Source organism: Bufo gargarizans, chromosome 8, assembly GCF_014858855.1.
Source record: "Bufo gargarizans isolate SCDJY-AF-19 chromosome 8, ASM1485885v1, whole genome shotgun sequence".
Taxonomy (NCBI): Eukaryota; Metazoa; Chordata; class Amphibia; order Anura; family Bufonidae; genus Bufo; species Bufo gargarizans.
The window spans coordinates 96,609,555-96,627,923 of NC_058087.1; the positions used below are offsets into that span (position 1 = coordinate 96,609,555).

General features: G+C 43.7%; 1 protein-coding gene across 1 annotated transcript in view; it reads right to left on the reverse strand.

The window, feature by feature from the left end:
* Positions 1–570: 570 nt before the first annotated feature.
* The window catches only part of TRPM2 (transient receptor potential cation channel subfamily M member 2), a 1,289,439-nt gene continuing 1,271,640 nt past the window's right edge, over positions 571–18,369 (reverse strand). The window contains exon 32 of the mRNA XM_044304068.1: positions 571–792. Coding sequence (XP_044160003.1) covers positions 667–792 — 126 coding nt within the window. The 3' untranslated portion in view covers positions 571–666. The remainder of the gene's footprint in view (positions 793–18,369) is intronic.

Here is an 18,369-nt window from a genome sequence, read left to right on the forward strand (position 1 = left end):
TGCGGCAAATCTTCTTCGTTGTACAGTAGCAGTGAACTGGATGACATTTTCAGAAATCTCCTCCACACTCTGCAAAAAAAATACCTACAGTGTAAACTGACTTGCACTGTGGGTTTTCAATCCACAGCATGTCAAAGGTTGGAAGTGGCAGAACAACCGCTGTGATTCCTGCAGCAAAATCACTGAAAAAATGTTTGTTTTGGGATGTTTTCAGAGAAATTTGCTGCTGGATTTCCATGACTAGAATGTGAGAACTAGGGATGAGAGAATTTCATATTTCGAAATTAAAGAGTTCGGGTTCGGGTTGTGATATAATCTGAATTGCGTTATGGATTCTATTACCACAGACCATAACACAATTCCAAGATGGAATGCATAACGGAATGTCTTTAGAGGCATTCCATTATTCATTCCGTCATAATATAAGTCTATGGCCTGCATAACGGATCTGTCCAGGGTTCTGTTATGCTGGAGTCCATAATGGAATCCATAACGCAATTCAGATTATACCACAACCTGAACCCGAACTCGAATTTTAAAATATGAAATTTGCTCATCCCTAGTGAGAACATAAGATAAAAGTGTTTCACCAAAAATATTACCATGTATGATGAAATAATTTACTGAAAGGACTAGATGGACTCAGATGCTTTGACGTGCACTATGTTAATAATATGCATTATAACAATCTACTGCCTTTTGAAGTATGTCTTTGTGATTTGCATAAAGAGGTATTTTCTGGTCCACAACTTGCCAACGTATAGCAATTTCTTGGATATGAGTCTGTATATTCTGAAAAGAAACAGTAGAAAGAATGTAATTAGAAAAATCGAAACTTAATTTAAAGAGAACCTGTCACACTGTACATGCCTTTCTCCTACTGTGTATTTGTGCAGGAGGTTATAGAGCAAGAGGAGCTGAGCAGGTAATATATAGCTTTGTAGGAAGTGTTTCACTATAACTTGTCATTCATTGGTCCAAATTTCTGCTCTTTTATGCCTTGGAGTCATGTGGGTGGTCCTAATAGTAATTGATAGCTACTCTTTGTATGTATGCTCATATAAGAAACGCTGTCAGTCAGTCATGAATCCTAAGTACAGAAAGAGCAAGGATTTAGACTAATAAATATGTTGTATTGAATATTTTCCTACAAAACTATCAATCTGCTCAGCTCATGTTCCGCTATAAACTGCTACCTGCTGCTCAGATTGCATTATCAAGGAAAGAGTTTCCCTTTAAATAAAATGTCCAGTTTAAAACATGCAATAAATTATTCTTTATCAAATTAATTTAGTTCCAGGTTGTAATATAATTCATAATAATTCCTCTGATTTTATACCAATTTCCAATAAATCTTGCATAGTATAGACTTACTTTGTCATAATTGAACAAATATACTGTCCAAATTTTCAGCAGAAAATGCTAACCCCATTGCAATTTCAATACAAAGTACATAATTTGCTCCAGTGAAAGTTTAAAAAAATTGCTCCAGTAGAGTTCTAAAAAGTTGGATTTGGCAACTTCGATGAAGTAAGCCAAAAAATGTAATTTGTTCCAAATTATGTTGTCACAAATCGCTATAAATCAGATATTCCTAAGCCACTCTGCCTTAGGCCTCATGCACACGACCGTTGTGTGCACCCGTGGCCGTTGTGCCGTTTTCCGTTTTTTTCTGCGGCTCCATTGACTTTCAATGGGGCCGTTGAAAACTCGGCTTGTGCACCGTTTTTACACCGTGCCCGTGACCCGTGTTTCTAGGCCGTGAAAAAAATATGACCTGTCCTATTTTTTTCACGGCCAACGGTTCACGGGCCCATTCAAGTCAATGGGTCCGTGAAAATCACGGATGTACCCAAGATTGTCATCCGTGTCCGTGATCCGTGTCCGTGATCCGTGTCCGTTTTTTCCTATCATTTCAATGGCAAACTTGACTTAGAATTTTATTTCATTTTTCATGTCCGTGGATCCTCCAAAAATCACGGCAGACCCACGGAAGAAAAAACGGGCACGGATCACGGTACAACGGAACCATGTTTTGCGGGACGTTAAAAAATACGGTCGTGTGCATGAGGCCTTAGGGTACAGCAGAAATTCTTTATAAAAGGTGATATTCATAGCATGATTTTATCAGACTATAGATAAAATATATTGTAAATATTTAGCCAGTAGTATGTAAACCAAATCTATAATATAAAACTTGGTTTATACTCACTTCACCCAGGAGGAGAGATGGGGGATAAACTCAAAACACCCCCAAACCCTTCCTCCTGCGCCTGGCTCGCTTCTAGAAAGTCAGGAAATAAACGGCAGTCCTTCAACTGGAACTTCTTGTTAATTCCTTTTATTGAGTAGTCAGGGTGGGGTGAGGAGAAGGCTCAACGCGTTTCAGGGATATATAAGTCCCCTTCATCAGGAGCATGTCTAATGGTGAACAAACTAGCTTATTTAAATCAAATGTGGCGCCAAACATTTGTGGCGCCAAATAAATTCAGATTAATTGTGAATCGAAGTTTTCCTAAACTTCAGACTGAATTCTGCTTCAAATGTTTCGCTCAACACTAATTATAAGCAGCAAAAATGCTGTAACTGCAATTGTATACTCCATACAAATTCAGGCATATTGTTACAGTATCTACTATTCCTGTTGTGTGAGGAAATCATATAATGGAAAGCATTAGGTATAAATACCTGCACAAGAGTGCATCTCACTACACTTTTTAGACAATCTTAAGCACTGCTTTGCAATAGATTAGCATTGAATAACATTTCCAGCAAGGCGCCCAAGACTAGGAGGTAAAGCACAGATTGTCATATTGAAGATTTATCACATATTTATCACATATATCAGAATGGCCAAATCATTCAATGTGACATCTAAACATTCTATAGTCTCTTCTCTGACTTCCTAGGAAGGCAATATTGAGCAGTTGTCACGAGGGTGTCACGACCTATCAGTGACCCTGTTGTGCCTGGGGGTAGTGGGTAGCTGCTATATATTTTTCCTTTCTGCTTCTCTTGTTGACTGATATAGACCTTCCTTCCAGATCTTCTATTCTGACATCAGGTCGACAAATGTTGCTGTGGAGCTGTTGGAACTGGAGCTGTTAGATCTTTGGTTCACTCCTGTTGTTGTTGTCTCCTTTTGGGGATTGTTTCTGCTGTTTGTATTATTTGTCCTTTTCCCGTAACCTCCCCCAACGGCACTGACAGGACAGGAAACAACATGAAAGCTCAACGTTAAAAGTGGCCTCATCCCCTTACCTAATCAGTGTTGTTTCCCGTTCTAGATAGCATGGAAGCTCCTTCCTGTGTCCCACGCAGGTTCACAGAAGATTCATCCGCACAGCCTGGTCTCTACCACCCACTTGGGGGAGGGCCGTTGCAGTGAACAGGGGCTCCTGTACCTCTGGCATAAGTCCTGTTTTAAGGCAGCCCCGGTCTCTATCCTGTATGCTCCAACGGGCGCGCAGGACTTTTGCATGGCATTCTGGTGGGTGGAGACTCCCGGAGATGAGGAGTCTCGGTTTGGATTGCGGGCATTGCCTGCATCATGACATCAGGGCGCTATGGCGTCATGCACGTACCAATGTCCTTCACAAGCCGGGAAGTTTAAAAGTAAGCCAGACAAGGAGAAATGACATGTGCTGTTCACTTCCTTGCAATGTCGGCTCCCACGGACCGGATACCGCCAGCAAGCCTCTGGATGTCGCCGCAAGCACCATCAGCCCAGTCAGCCTCCTCTCTTGACTTGGGCAGATTGGATAGGGGATCGCCTATTATCCACCTTGGGTGCCTGGTGTCAGTGTTTTTTATTTTAAAATGTATAAACCCTATCCATTATTATTTTTTTAAAATTTGTAGGGTAGAGACACATGAGGAAAATAAATTGTCAGATGACATTCAGAATGTAAAAATAAATTCCCCATTAAAAGTGTCCTGTCTGACCCAGGAAGAAGTACATCAGCGACTTAAAAAGATTAAAATAGACAAATCGCCAGGACCGGATGACATACACCCCCGTATCCTAAAGGAATTAAGTAATGTCATAGCCAGACCCTTATTTCTGATATTTGCAGACTCTATACTGACAGGGAATGTCCCACAGGATTGGCGCATGGCATATGTGGTGCCAATATTCAAAAAGGGGCCAAAAACAGACCCTGGAAACTATAGGCCGGTAAGTTTAACATCTGTTGTGGGTAAACTGTTTGAAGGTTTTCTGAGAGATGCTATATTAGAGCATCTCAACAGAAATAAGCAAATAACGCCATATCAGCATGGCTTCGTGAGGGATCGGTCATGTCAGACTAATTTAATCAGTTTCTATGAGGAGGTAAGTTCTAGACTTGACAGCGGCGAATCAATGGATGTCGTATATCTGGACTTCTCCAAAGCATTTGACACTGTACCACATAAAAGGTTAGTATATAAAATGAGAATGCTCGGACTGGGAGAAAACATCTGTATGTGGGTAAGTAACTGGCTCAGTGATAGAAAACAGAGGGTGGTTATTAACGGTACACACTCAGATTGGGTCACTGTCACTAGTGGGGTACCTCAGGGGTCAGTATTGGGCCCTATTCTCTTCAATATATTTATTAATGATCTTGTAGAAGGCTTGCATAGTAAAGTATCAATTTTCGCAGATGACACTAAACTGTGTAAAGTAATTTACACTGATGAGGACAGTATACTACTACAGAGGGATCTGGATAGACTGGAGGCTTGGGCAGATAAGTGGCAGATGAGGTTTAACACTGACAAATGTAAAGTTATGCACATGGGAAGGAAAAATGCAAGTCAACCGTACATACTAAATGGTAATACACTCGGTAACACTGACATGGAAAAGGATCTAGGAATTTTAATAAACAGCAAACTAAGCTGCAAAAACCAGTGTCAGGCAGCTGCTGCCAAGGCCAACAAGATAATGGGTTGCATCAGAAGGGGCATAGATTCCCGTGATAAGAACATAGTCCTACCACTTTACAAATCGCTAGTCAGACCACACATGGAGTACTGTGTACAGTTCTGGGCTCCTGTAAACAAGGCAGACATAGCAGAGCTGGAGAAGGTCCAGAGGAGGGCAACTAAAGTAATAACTGGAATGGGGCAACTACAGTACCCTGAAAGATTATCAAAATTAGAGTTATTCACTTTAGAAAAAAGACGACTGAGGGGAGATCTAATTAATATGTATAAATATATCAAGGGTCAGTACAGAGATCTATCCCATCAACTATTTATCCCCAGGACTGTGACTGTGACGAGGGGACATCCTCTGCGCCTGGAGGAAAGAAGGTTTGTACACAAACATAGAAAAGGATTCTTTACGGTAAGAGCAGTGAGAATATGGAACTCTCTGCCTGAGGAGGTGGTGATGGTGAGTACAATAAAGGAATTCAAGAGGGGCCTGGACGTATTTCTGGAGCTTAATAATATTACAGGCTATAGCTACTAGAGAGGGGTCTTCCTCTGGATCAACTTGCGGGATAACAGGCCGAACTGGATGGACAAATGTCTTTTTTCGGCCTTATGTACTATGTTACTATGTTACTATGTTACTATGAGACACCTCCACCTCCAAGGCTGGACTGCAAAAATTCATTTATATCTAAAGCCAAAAAAATCACTCAAATGTGCTGAAAAAAGTGGTGGCTGAGGAATCTCCCTCCTTTCTAGACTCCATGCGGAGTATGATTCGTGAAGAGGTTAATGCTGCGGTGGAGTCTAGGCTACCTCCCTCTTCACCGCAGGCCTCTACGTCTAATAAATCCCCAAATTCCCAATTATTTAATGGATTTGGATGAAGGAGAGATTGCTTCCGATATAGACTCTGATTCATCTGACGACGGGCAGGGTAGACCATTGTTTCTCCCAGAAGATACAGATAGTCTCTTAAAAACTAAAAGAGCTACTATGCACCTGGAGGAGTCTAAAGAAAGTTGTTCTATCCAGGATCAGATGTTTCAAGGTCTAGGAGAGAGAAAAAGACGTGTCTTTCCGATCCATAATAATAGTATTGGGGCTCCTCTGGACTTTAGCAGTCTAGTGAGAGTGTGGACACAAGGCGCATATCACAACCGGATGTTTTAGTACAATCAGATTTATTGCAGGACAATGCGTTTCGGGGTGCAAAGGACCCCTTTTTCAAGTCTATAATAAATGCATAAGTCGTAAAAGGTACAGATATCAGTAATATATATATATATATATATATATATATAATATATATATATATATATATATATCAAATGTGAGTGATGTATTAAAACCAGTGATGGGATTATCATAATAAAAAGTCCCAAAACGGTAATAAAAAGCTAAAATGAGTTAACATTGTTATAACTGAATGATGATTTTTGCCAATATATAATATTTGAATATATATATTTGTATAAGTAATTAATTGATTAAATAAATAATTAATTGGATGAAAGGTAGATAAATAACAGAAATAGCACTTTTGTTACATAAAAAGATGGATGGTTTCCCACTCAAATACATAAATATAATCGAGTTAATAAATAAATAATTAAATAAATAATTGAATGACTTCATAATAGCACATTACATCGCACATCGTACATTACATTCATGTGTTTACATGGAAATGTGGTTGTTCGCATTTTAAATCCTATTATGTTACCCAAGTATGTGGTTAGCAACATGAGAACCAGATGATTACTTGTATGGTAAGTTTGGGTCCTGTATCGGGGACCTGATCTGCGCTATACCCCAGTCCCCCTATATAAGGAGTGTGTGGTTGTGTGTCCACCAAGAGAAGATTAACATGTGTCGGGAGTTAAAGCAGATCACTGGAGAGTGAGTGGAAAAAAGAGAGAGGGGCAAGCTGTGTGACTGCGGTAGAAAGAATGAGGTATGAGGATGGGTATAACTGTTCTGTTATATGTAGAAGATATGCATCAGACCTTTGGTGGGGGAAAAATATGTTGCTACCTGAAGCGCTGCAGCAGGAGAATAAGCTGGAGCACTGCCGCCTGGTCCCTGCAGGTGGCGCATACGATCTGTGGTGTGGTCGTGACGCGCGCTGGAGAGGAAAGCGATATGAGTGAAGTGGGCGGAGCTAGGACACGCTGATGCGTCCGGATAATACTGATTGGTGTGGCGGCTAGATGACTGATGGAGGGGAGGAGGGAAGAGTCGGTGGGCGGAGCCAAGAAGCGCTGATGCACCCAGCTAATGCAGTCAGCTGTAGTGGCTGGAGAAAGCGAGGTGGGGAAGATGGAATATAAACAAAATGATATTGGCTCTATAGCTGAAGGTTGATTTGACTATTGGGATAGCCATATATGATAAGAATCACAATTGTGGAGGTGTGGTTAGGGTGGGTGGAGCTGAGATGAATGGGAACTGACTGGAGGGGTAGTGATAGATGTAGAGGGGGAGAGAATCTGATGAGGGGAGAGGAGAGGGAAAAAAAAGGGGGGGGTCTCAGTGGTCAATGATTCAAAAGCATTTGTTCTCTAGACTCTCATTGAGCCCATATGGTACCAGCGTTTTTAGTTTAAAAATCCAGAACATCTCCCTCCTTTGGAGTGTTCTGAATCTGTCTGGGCAATTGTCTTTAATGTATTCTATTGGATTGATTGACATCCTTGTGGGGGTCTTTATCATGGGTGGCAAGGTAGTGTCGAGATACACTATGTTTGAGAAACCCTTGTGTGATGTTCCACTGATGTTTATTAAGGTGCTCTCTCAGGGCCTGGATGATACGGCCAACTTTTTGTAGCCTGCACTCGCACTCCAGGTTATAGATCAGATTGCCACCGCCAGATCTCTGAGAAGTTCTGATAGACATTCTTCAGTACCTCCTGCATGATGTTCTTTTGTTTTGTTTTCACTTTGACATCTCTTCTCCCTCTCCCAGCTGTCATCTATTAGCAGTGATTGCCTCCCTTTATATCCCCTCCAATAATGCCTCACTTTGCGGTTTATACTACTTCCTGGATTGTTCTCAGTGCTAGAAGTTTGCTACTGCTGGTTTCTCAGTTAAGTCTATCCCTTTATTTGTGTTTTCCTGTTGGCTTGATTCTAGGTGACCCTGACTCCCTCCGTATTTAGTGCAGGGAGCCGGTGGTCATGTCCCCTCACTATTATAGGGTTTTCAGGTGTCACTCAGTCTAGGTACGTGGACATGCAACTTTCTATCACAGAGATCTTTGCATGGGTTTAGCAGTGAGGGAGAGCTCTAGGGCTTTAATAGGGCTCACCCTTTTGTTCCTTAGTTTGGGATCAAGCCAGTCGGATCTTAATTTGTTACTTCTTGTTTTCTGCAACACCATCTGTGACACACATAGGATGATGAACAGTTGATAAAACTCTTTATAGGAAACTCTTCCCGGAGGTTTTGATCCAGTGGGAGATGCTATTGCAGCACTTGCATAAGGTGTGGCTGCCCTTATAGCTGCCCATGTGTTCGTGGGTACCAGCCGAATTTGGAGGAGGGGGTCAATGTTTTCTTTCTTAATTTGCTAAGGGCCAATACAATCTTCAGGATTCTTGCCCTCCTGAACGTGATCCGAGGTTTAGGTGGAATGTTCTCTTTGAGATAGGGGTCATTTCTTAAAATGTACCAATATTTTGTCAGTATGTTTCTCAAACTTTCATAATTAGAATTGTATGTAGTGATAAAGGCAGATTTATATTTCTTTGAATCGTCTGCTTCTTTTGATTTGGATTTGGTCTTCTCGGCTTAAGTTGCTTGCTCGTGTATAAGCACCATTAATGATTCCTCTAGGATATTTTTTATTAAAAAATCTGCTGCGTAAGATCTGGCTCTGTACTCAAAAATCATTTGTGGTTGAACAATTTCTCCGTATCCGTTTAAATTGACTAAAGGGTATATTTTCTCTCCACTTCTTGTAGTGTACGCTTCTGTAATCTAAGTAATTCTTCCCATCCACCTTTTAAAAAAATGTTTTAGTTAAAATTACTTCATTGCTTGAGTATAAAAGGAGGTCCAAATATTCAATTGATGCGGTCGAGCTGTTCGCCGTAAAAATTCCAAGTGTTTGCATTCAAATGAGAAATAAATCATTCGGCTTCCTCATCACTGCCTTTCCAAATGATAATAAGGTTGTCGATATAACACTTGTAAAAAAAACAATCATGTTTTTCCAGGTGTGATAGCTGTAGATGTGCTCTCCTCTTCAAAACGGCCCATATAGAGATTTGAAAAGCTTGGAGCGAATCACGTCCCCATCGCGGTCCTTTTCCGCTGTCTATAAAGGCCACCTTCTAATGTGAAAACGTTATGCACAAGATGAACTGGATTGCTTTTAAATGTCATGCATAACCAGGATTTATCATTTGGGCGCAATTTGCATCACTTCCGTGTACTTTGTTATTTCACTGATTAGGTAACGGGAGGAGGCCCCTTTTAAGGTTGAGCATTTGTGTTGTTTCCTGTCCTGGAGGTGGGGAGCACCCGCCTGTCAGTGCCATTGAGGAGTTCATTGGAAAATCCAATTACCGATAAGAGTAATTAACCCTTTTCCTGTTGTTACCCTAGGTGTCATTGGTAAGGACTAGTGCTCCCACCTCCCTACTCGCTACCTAGGGCTTATTCCAGGGTAAACCAGCGACGAGGCAAGGGATCGGCGTATGGGTTAGCAGCCCGTCTAAGGACGTCAGGGCAGTTGGTGCCAGTGCCAGGAAAGCTAGGAGTCACCACTCCTCCCTCTCCCTAGTGGAAGGGTACTCCTCTTCCCTCCTCTCTGTGCCACATGTCTATAACCTGCCATCTCAGACATGTTATTATATCTGCCCCTTTTTTGTTTTTTTAATAAAAAAAAAATCCACTATGGATCATATTGCTGCTTTGGCAAAGCAGTTGCAAGGTCTATGTCTTGAAGTGGCAGGATTGAGGGCGACGGCTCTTCAGCAGCAGCAGCTGCAGAAGACCTCAAGCCGAGTGGTTGCTATGGGTAACCAGGTCAATTCGGAACCTAAAGTTTCTCTCCCTAATAGATTGTATGGATAGACAAATTTGTTGTTTTCCGAGAAGCCTGTAAACTATATTTCAGGCTGCACCCAAATTTATCTGGCAATGAGGGACAGCGGGTGGGAATTGTTATCTCCCTTTTCCAAGGGGCTGTTCAATCCTGGGCTTTTTTGTAACCAGCTGGTAGCCAGACCCTCCGGTAGGTAGATGAGTTTTTTGAGGCTCTGGTTCTCATATACGATGACCCTGACTGAGTCTCCCTAGCTGAGTTAGCTTTAGCAGGGAGATCAGTCAGCAAAGGTTTATTGTTCCGATTTTCGAAGGTGAGCCACGGATACTCAGTGGAATGACTCTCAGGAGCCAGTTTTGCCAGGGGTTGGTAGAGAAAGTAAAACACGCATTTGCGATGTACGTATGCTACTCCAATGTCCCTTGAGGTCGCTATGTTGATATCTATAAGAACTGATAGACGCCTTAGGGATAGGCCGAGGAGTTCTTGCCCTCCAGAGACTTTTCTTAGGCAGGGGTCTGCTTGTTCTGACGAACCTATGCAACTAAGGGGAGCCACTCATCAGGTTGGTCTTCCTGGGGTTTGCCGCAATAAGTGATGAGCAAGTACCAAAGTGTTCGGGTGTTCAGGTGCTCGGTCCGAACACATAGCGATATTCGTGCGCTTGACTGAGCACCCGAGTATAATGGAAGTCAAAGGGAGACAACCAGGCACCCCCTGCTCGGATGAGGGGAGGGTGCATGGTTCATAGGAAAAGGTCTGAAAGTGATGGAAACACATCTGAAATCTATCAGGAATGCATCTTAGACTCCAATGTCGCTGCTGGGAACCATGTTGTACTCCACTTTTACAGACCGGCAAAAAAACACGCAAACTCCCCCGCCAAAAAAAAAAAAAAAATGTTAGGTAACATTCTTTCCTGTATATTCAATTGTATATACAGTGTAAGTGCTGCCAAAAATTACAAGGAAGACGCACTCCGATACAGCCTGTATATCACATAAAGGAGGGCCTCATTCACATGGTGCTACAATTGTTCAGGTACACTGCTACACTCCTAAAGCCTATGCACTAAGTGAAAGGGCTGCCAAATGTTACAAGAAACCAGCACTCCAAAACACCCTTTGTTACACATAAAAGAGGGCATCATTCACACCCTTGAAAAATTATCCTTGATGCCTGCTGGTGACCCTCCAAAACATTCAGAACGAGGGCATGCTGGTGACCCTATAAAAAAATTAGGGGTGAGTGCCTGCTGCTGAGCTGACCTTCTAAAACATTATATGTGAGGGCCTTCAGGTGAGCAGACCGCATAAAACACTACAGGTGAGGGCCTACAGGTGAGCAGACCATATAAATCATTAGAGGTGAGGGCCTACAGGTGAGCAGACCGTATAAAACATTGGAGGTGAGGGACTGAAGGTGAGCGGACCCTATAAAAAATTGTATATACAGTGTAAGTGCTGGCAAAAATTACAAGGAAGAAGCACTCCGATACAGCCTGTATATCACATAAAGGAGGGCCTCATTCACATGGTGCTACAATTGTTCAGGTACACTGCTACACTCCTAAAGCCTATGCACTAAGTGAAAGGGCTGCCAAATGTTACAAGAAACCAGCACTCCAATACACCCTTTCTTACACATAATAGAGGGCATCATACACACCCTTGAAAAATTATCCTTGATGGCCTGCTGGTGACCCTCTAAAACATTTGGAACGAGGGCATGCTGGTGACCCTATAAAAGATTAGGGGCGAGTGCCTGCTGCTGAGCTGACCTTCTAAAACATTATATGTGAGGGCCTTCAGGTGAGCAGACTGCATAAAACATTACAGGTGTCACCACCAGACATCTGAGAATCTCTGACAGACGTTCTTCAGAACCTCCTGCTTGAGATTCCTTTTCCTGGCTTGCCCAATGCTAAGACGCTGGCGCAGGCATTTATTGATCACATTGTCAAATTGCATGGTATTCCTTCAGACATAGTCTCTGATAGGGGCACGCAGTTTGTTTCCAGATTCTGGAAGGCTTTCTGTTCTCGCTTGGGGATTCGGTTGTCATTCTCTTCTGCTTTCCACCCACAGTCGAATGGCCAGACAGAGCGCGTCAATCAGAATCTGGAGACATATCTGCGCTGTTTTGTGGCTGAGAATCAGGAGGATTGGTGTTCTTTTTTGTCCCTTGCTGAGTTTGCTTTAAATAACCATCGTCAGGAGTCCTCTGATAAGTCACCTTTTTTTGGTGCATATGGGTTTCATCCGCAGTTTGGGACATTCTCTGGAGAAGGGTCTTCTGCTTTAGCTGATGAGGACAGATATTCCTCGTCTTTGTCATCTATTTGGCAGGGGGATTCAGGATAATCTAAAGAGCATGAATGAGAGATATAAGCGTGTGGCGGATAAGAGACGCGTGTCTGGTCCGGACCTGAATGTTGGTGATCTGGTGTGGTTGTCTACTAAGAATATCAAATTTAATGTTCCCTCCTGGAAGTTGGGTCCTAAGTTATTGGGCCTTACAAAATCCTGTCCGTCATCAATCCTGTTGCCTACCGTCTTGATCTTCCTCAGACTTAGAAGATCCATAATGTTTTTCATAAGTCCTTATTAAAACCTTATGTCCAACCAATTGTACCCACGTCTTTGCCTCCTCCTCCGATTGTGGTTGATGGTAATCTTGAATTTCAGGTCTCTAGGATTGTGGATTCTCAGTTCTCTCCAGTACCTTGTTCATTGGGAGGGTTATGGTCCTGAGGAGAGGATGTGGGTCCCAGTGACGGACATTAAGGCCACTCGTCTCATCAGGGCTTTCCATAGGTCCCATCCTGAGAAGGTGGGCTCTGAGTGTCCGGAGTCCACTCGTAGTAGGAGGGGTACTCTCACCACCAGACATCTGAGAAGCTCTGACAGACATTCTTCAGAACCTCCTGCTTGAGGTTCCTTTTGTTTTGCTTTCGTTTTCTCATCTCGTTAGCCTCTCTCAGCTGTCATGTAGTTGCACTGATTGCATCCCTTTAAATCCCTTCCCATACTGCATTACTTTGCAGTTTATACAACTTCCTGGAGTGTGTGCATGCTGGATGCTAGTACTGAGTCTTCTACAGATAAGTTTGTTCATTCATTTGCGTTTTCCTGTTTGCTGGATCCTAAGTGACCCTGACTCCCTCCGTATTAAGTGTAGGGAGCCGGTGATCATGTCCCCTCACTATTATAGGGTGTTCAGGTGTCATACAGTCGAGGAACAAGGATATGCAATCATCTACCATAGAGATTTTTGCATAGGCTAAGCAGTAAGGGAGAGAGCCAGGTCTGTTACAGGGCTTACCCTCTGGTTCCTTAGTTTTGGATCCAGTCAGTCGGATCTTCATTTTGTGTCTTCTAGTTTCTGTACACATTCCGTGACAACAGGGGAGCAGACTATATAAATCATTAGATGTGAGGGCCTACAGGTGAGCAGACCGTATAAAACATTGGAGGTGAGGGACTGAAGGTGAGTGGACCCTATAAAAAATTGTAGTGAGAGCCTACAGGTGAGCAGACCATATAAAACATTAGAGGTGAATGCCTACCGGTGAGCAGACCGTATAAAACAATGGAGGTGAGGGCCTGAAGGTGAGCGGACCCAAAAAAACATTGTAGTGAGGGCCTACAGGAGAGCAGACCATATAAAACATTAGAGGTGAGGGCCTACCGGTGAGCAGATCATATATAACATTGTAGTGAGGGCATATACGTATGGAAGAGGAAGAGGATGAGAAAACAAGATTCAAACATATACCCTTTTTTGCTGAGAAAAGGGTGCATCTGAATCTTGTGTATTGAGTACATTATAAAGTATATATTTAAATAGTGTTTTTGTTCCTCATTAGCTCAGCTTACCTCTGGTGGAGTGGAGAAGTCAGGGGCAATCCAGGCCTTGTTTATTTTTATCTGAGTCAACCTGTCAGCATTGTCAGTGGACAAGCGGATATGCTTATCTGTTATAATGTCACCAGCAGCACTAAATACACGCTCAGACAATATGCTGGTGGCCGGGCAGGCCAGCACCTCTAAGGCATAGAGCCCAAGTTCGTGCCACGTGTCCAGTTTGGACACTCAGTAGTTGTAAAGCACTGAGGGATCGTTAATGACGCTGACACAGTATTCTATGTATTCCCTCACCATCTTGCAAAACTTTTTCGTCCTTGGGACAGTAGGCCACGCTACAGGGTATTGCTGGCAGGGTGTCATGAAAGTGTCCCATGCCTTGGAGAGTGTTGCCCTTCCTTTGTTGGAACTAGAGTGTGTTCCCGTTGTCTGCCTTCCTCGTTTGTCTATGGTAGTACGGACTCTGCCGCCAGGTCTGTCAGATGGAAATGTTTGGAGCAATTTATCAACAAGAACCTTCTGGTATTGCACCATTTTACTTTCCCTCTCCACCACAGTAATGAGAGATGAGAAGCTCTCTTTGTATCAGGGGTCGAGAAAGGTGAACACCCAGTAATCCGTGTTATCTAAAATGTGTATAAGGCAAGGGTCGTGGAAAAGGCAGCCTAACATGAAGTCAGCCAAGTGTGCCAGAGTACCAACAAGCAAGATGTCTATGTTGATGTCAGGATGACATCTCCATCTCCTCATCCTCCTCCTTATCCCCTTGTGCCCATTCACGTCAAACCGATGGAATTAAAGTTCTGTCGGTAGTACCCTTTGTAGCAGAGGCAACTGTCTCCAGCTCCTCCTCCTCCTCATGGTCCTATTCGCGTTGAGAAGACGAAATGTGGGTGGTCTGGCTAGCACACACACTAAAGTCCTCCCCCATTTCCATATCTGCCACATTCAGAGCGTTGTCCTTAATTGTGTGCAGCGATCGTTTGAGTAGACACAGAAGTGGGATGCTTACAATGATTAGAGCATTATCACCACTAACCATATGTGTGGATTCATCAAAGTTTCTTAAAACCTCACAAAGGTCTGCCATCAATGCCCACTCCTCGCTTGTGAATAGTGGAAGTTGACTCGAAAGGCGACAACCATGTTGCAGCTGGTATTCCACAACTGCCCTCTGCTGCTCACAAAGCCTGGACAACATGTAGAACGTAGAGTTCCAGTGCCCCAAACACTGCTGCAGCGTTGACAGAGCAACTGAAGCTGTGGGCGACTTGCGGAAATGGGCACCCAAGCAGTGCGCCTTTTCTAGTAGCTCTGTCAAATTTGCGTATGTTTTAATAAACTGCTGAACCACTAAGTTTAATACGTGGGCGAGGCATGGCACGTGCATCAGGTTGCCGAGCTCCAAAGCCGTCACCAAGTTACGGACGTTGTCCGACACAACCATGCCTGGCTGTAGGTTGAGTGGCGACAGCCACAGTTCAGTCTGGTCACTTATACCCTGCCACAGCTCTGCAGCGGTGTGCTGTTTGTCCCCTAGGCAGATCAGCTTCAGCACACTGCTACACTGCTTCCAGCTACCGACTTATGGCTGACTGCTGGAGGTAGAAGTAGTGGAGGTAGCGGCAGAAGAGGAGGAGGAGAAGTGGGGGTTGGAGCCAGTAATATAGCTGCTGGCGGAGACCCTGATGGACGTAGGGCCCGCAATCCTGGGTGTGGGTAGCACCTTTGCCATCCCAGGGTACAACTCACTCGCGGCCTCCACAACATTCACCCAGTGTGCAGTCAGAGAAATGTAGCACCCCTGGCCACCAACACTTGTCCATGTGTCCGTGTTTAAGTGGACCTTCCCAGTAACTGCGTTGGTCAGGGCACGGGTGAAGTTCTAGGACACATGTTGGTGTAAGGTGGGCACGGCACACCGTGAAAAATATAGTGGCGGTTGGGGACTGCTTACCGAGGGACGTCCACCGACATCAGGCTGCGGAAGGCCTCAGTCTCCACAAGCCTATATTGCAACATTTCAAGGGCCAGTAATTTTGAAATTTGCGCATTTAGTGCTATGGACAGTGGGTCAGTTGCTGGGTATTTCTGCTTGCATTCAAATGCCTGGGGTAAGGGAAGTGGATGTAGTTGCTGATGGTGCATGCGAAGGCCCAGGTGCAGGGCAAGGGGCATCCAGCCCTGCACCTTCAACAGGGGATTGGCCAGCAGTGCGTAACACAGGGAAAGAGGAGGAAGTGGGGTGGACCACAGACCCAGATTGTCGACCCAGGCGTTTGGCCCACTGATTAGGGTGCTTAGATGCCATGTGGCGGATAATGCTGGTGGTGGTGAGGTTGCTAGTGTTCGCAACCCGGCTCATTTTGGTACTTCACAGGTTGCAAACTACCACTCTTTTGTCGTCTGCAGTTTCCGCAAAAATGCGCCATACTGTGGAACACCTACCCCTTGGCAAGGGAGATTTATGCATGTGGGTGCTCCGTGTAACGGTTGTGGGTCTGTTTGGTGTGGGCCAACTTCTCCCTTTTGCCACACCACTGCCTCTTACAGCTTGTTGCGGTGCTGCAGATCCCTACTTGTCTGTACTGCTTTTCTCGCTCTGCGTTTCACCTTCCCAAGTTGCGTCAGTGACCTCATCGTTCACCACCTTCTCTTTCACTTCCTCATCCCCATACTCCTGACTTGACCTAACCACAACCTCAGTGATTGACAACTGTGTTTCATGCTCATCCACCTCGTGAACAAATAATTTACATTCACCACCCTCATCTTCTTGACCCTGTGATAGGTCAAGAGGTTGTGAATCAGGGCACAAGATCTGTGCCTCTTTAAGCGTGCTTTGCGAGAGGGCCAAATCTAGGTGATGGCTAGGTCCTCGGAATGTCTGAGTGTGGTATCAATGGTTTGTCCAACTCCTGACTCTACATGGTGGGAGAAAGGAGGATCAGGGTGAGGATTCTGTGGACCAGACTCTTTGCTAATGAGACTGGCCTTGGTGGAAGAGAGGGTGGAAGAATTAACTTCTGCCATCCAACCGACCATCTGGTTGCACTAGTCTGACTTGGACAGTGCTGTCCTGCTACTCCCAGTTAACTGTGAAATAAAACTGGGTATGGTGGATTTTTATTTATTTTTTTCAGTTTCACTGGCAGCTGGCACAGTTTCGTTGTGCCCAGGGCTACGGCCTCTGCCTGAACCGTCAGCAACATGCCCACTTCCCGTCCCTTAGTGCTCGCCTTCTTCATATTAAAAGGTTTATCCAATAGATGTTGAACAACTTATTTAAATTTGCCCCCAGCTAAATAATTCTCTGCTGGAATACTTTATATATGGTTGCGGCCTAAACACAAACACAGATGTGCCCAAAAGTAGTTAAATGTGTCCCAAATACAAATAATTCTCTGCTGGAATACTGTATATACGGTTGCGGCCTAAACGCACACACGGATGTGCCTAAAACTAGTTAAATTTGTCCGAAATAAAATGTATTCTCTGCTGAAATACTGTATATAACGTTTGTGGATTCAATGCGCACACAGATGTGCCCAAAACTAGTTAAATGTGTCCCAAATACAAATAATTATCTGCTGGAATACTGTATATGATGTTTGTGGATTGAACGCACACACAGATGTGCCCAAAACTAGTTAAATGTGTCCCAAATACAAATAATTATCTGCTGGAATACTGTATATATGGTTGTGGCCTAAACGAACACACAGATGTGCTCAAAACTAGTTAAATTTGCCCAAAATATTAATAATTCTCTACTGGAGTACAATATATAACGGTGGCAGATAGAAAGCACACACAGATGTGGTACAAATTAGGTTAATTTCCCCAGAAAAAATATGTCTCTGATGGTGCGATGTATATCTAACTAGCAGGCACACTCTAGTGAATAACCACCTTTTTATAATGTCTGCTAAACACACTGCTTTCTGATGGCGTACTGTAGATCTTACTTGCAGACACACTCTAGTGAATAAGCCCCTTTTATTAATGTCTGCTAAACATACTGCTTTCTGATGGCGTACTGTAGATTCCACTAATATCAAATCTTTCTGTCTTCTAAAAGCTTTTGGGCACTTAAAAAATCGATTTTTCCAGCCCTGCACTATCTGTCCCTTCCTGAAGACGCCTGTCCCTGATACTGCTAAATTTAACCCCTGGTAAAAGCAAAAAAAATGGTGCTGCACTGCTGTCAAACACACACTGTAGTCCTTAAGAGGACTGTTTGGTCTTCCAATAGTATTTTGAGAGTTAAATCTGTGAATTTCCAGCAAAACGGTATCTGTCCCTGCCTACTGTCTGCTCTCCCTGACGCTGAATGATCCGAGCGCGGGACATCGGCTCCTATATAAACTGGTATCACATGTTCCGGATAGCCAATCAATGTAAGGCTAATAGCTAACATGGCTATGGCATTACGCTGAAGGGAATTACTTACCTGAATGTGCTTAGAAGGCGCCAAACGTGAGGGGAGGAGACTCGAGCAATGTGATGAGCATACTTGGTATTCG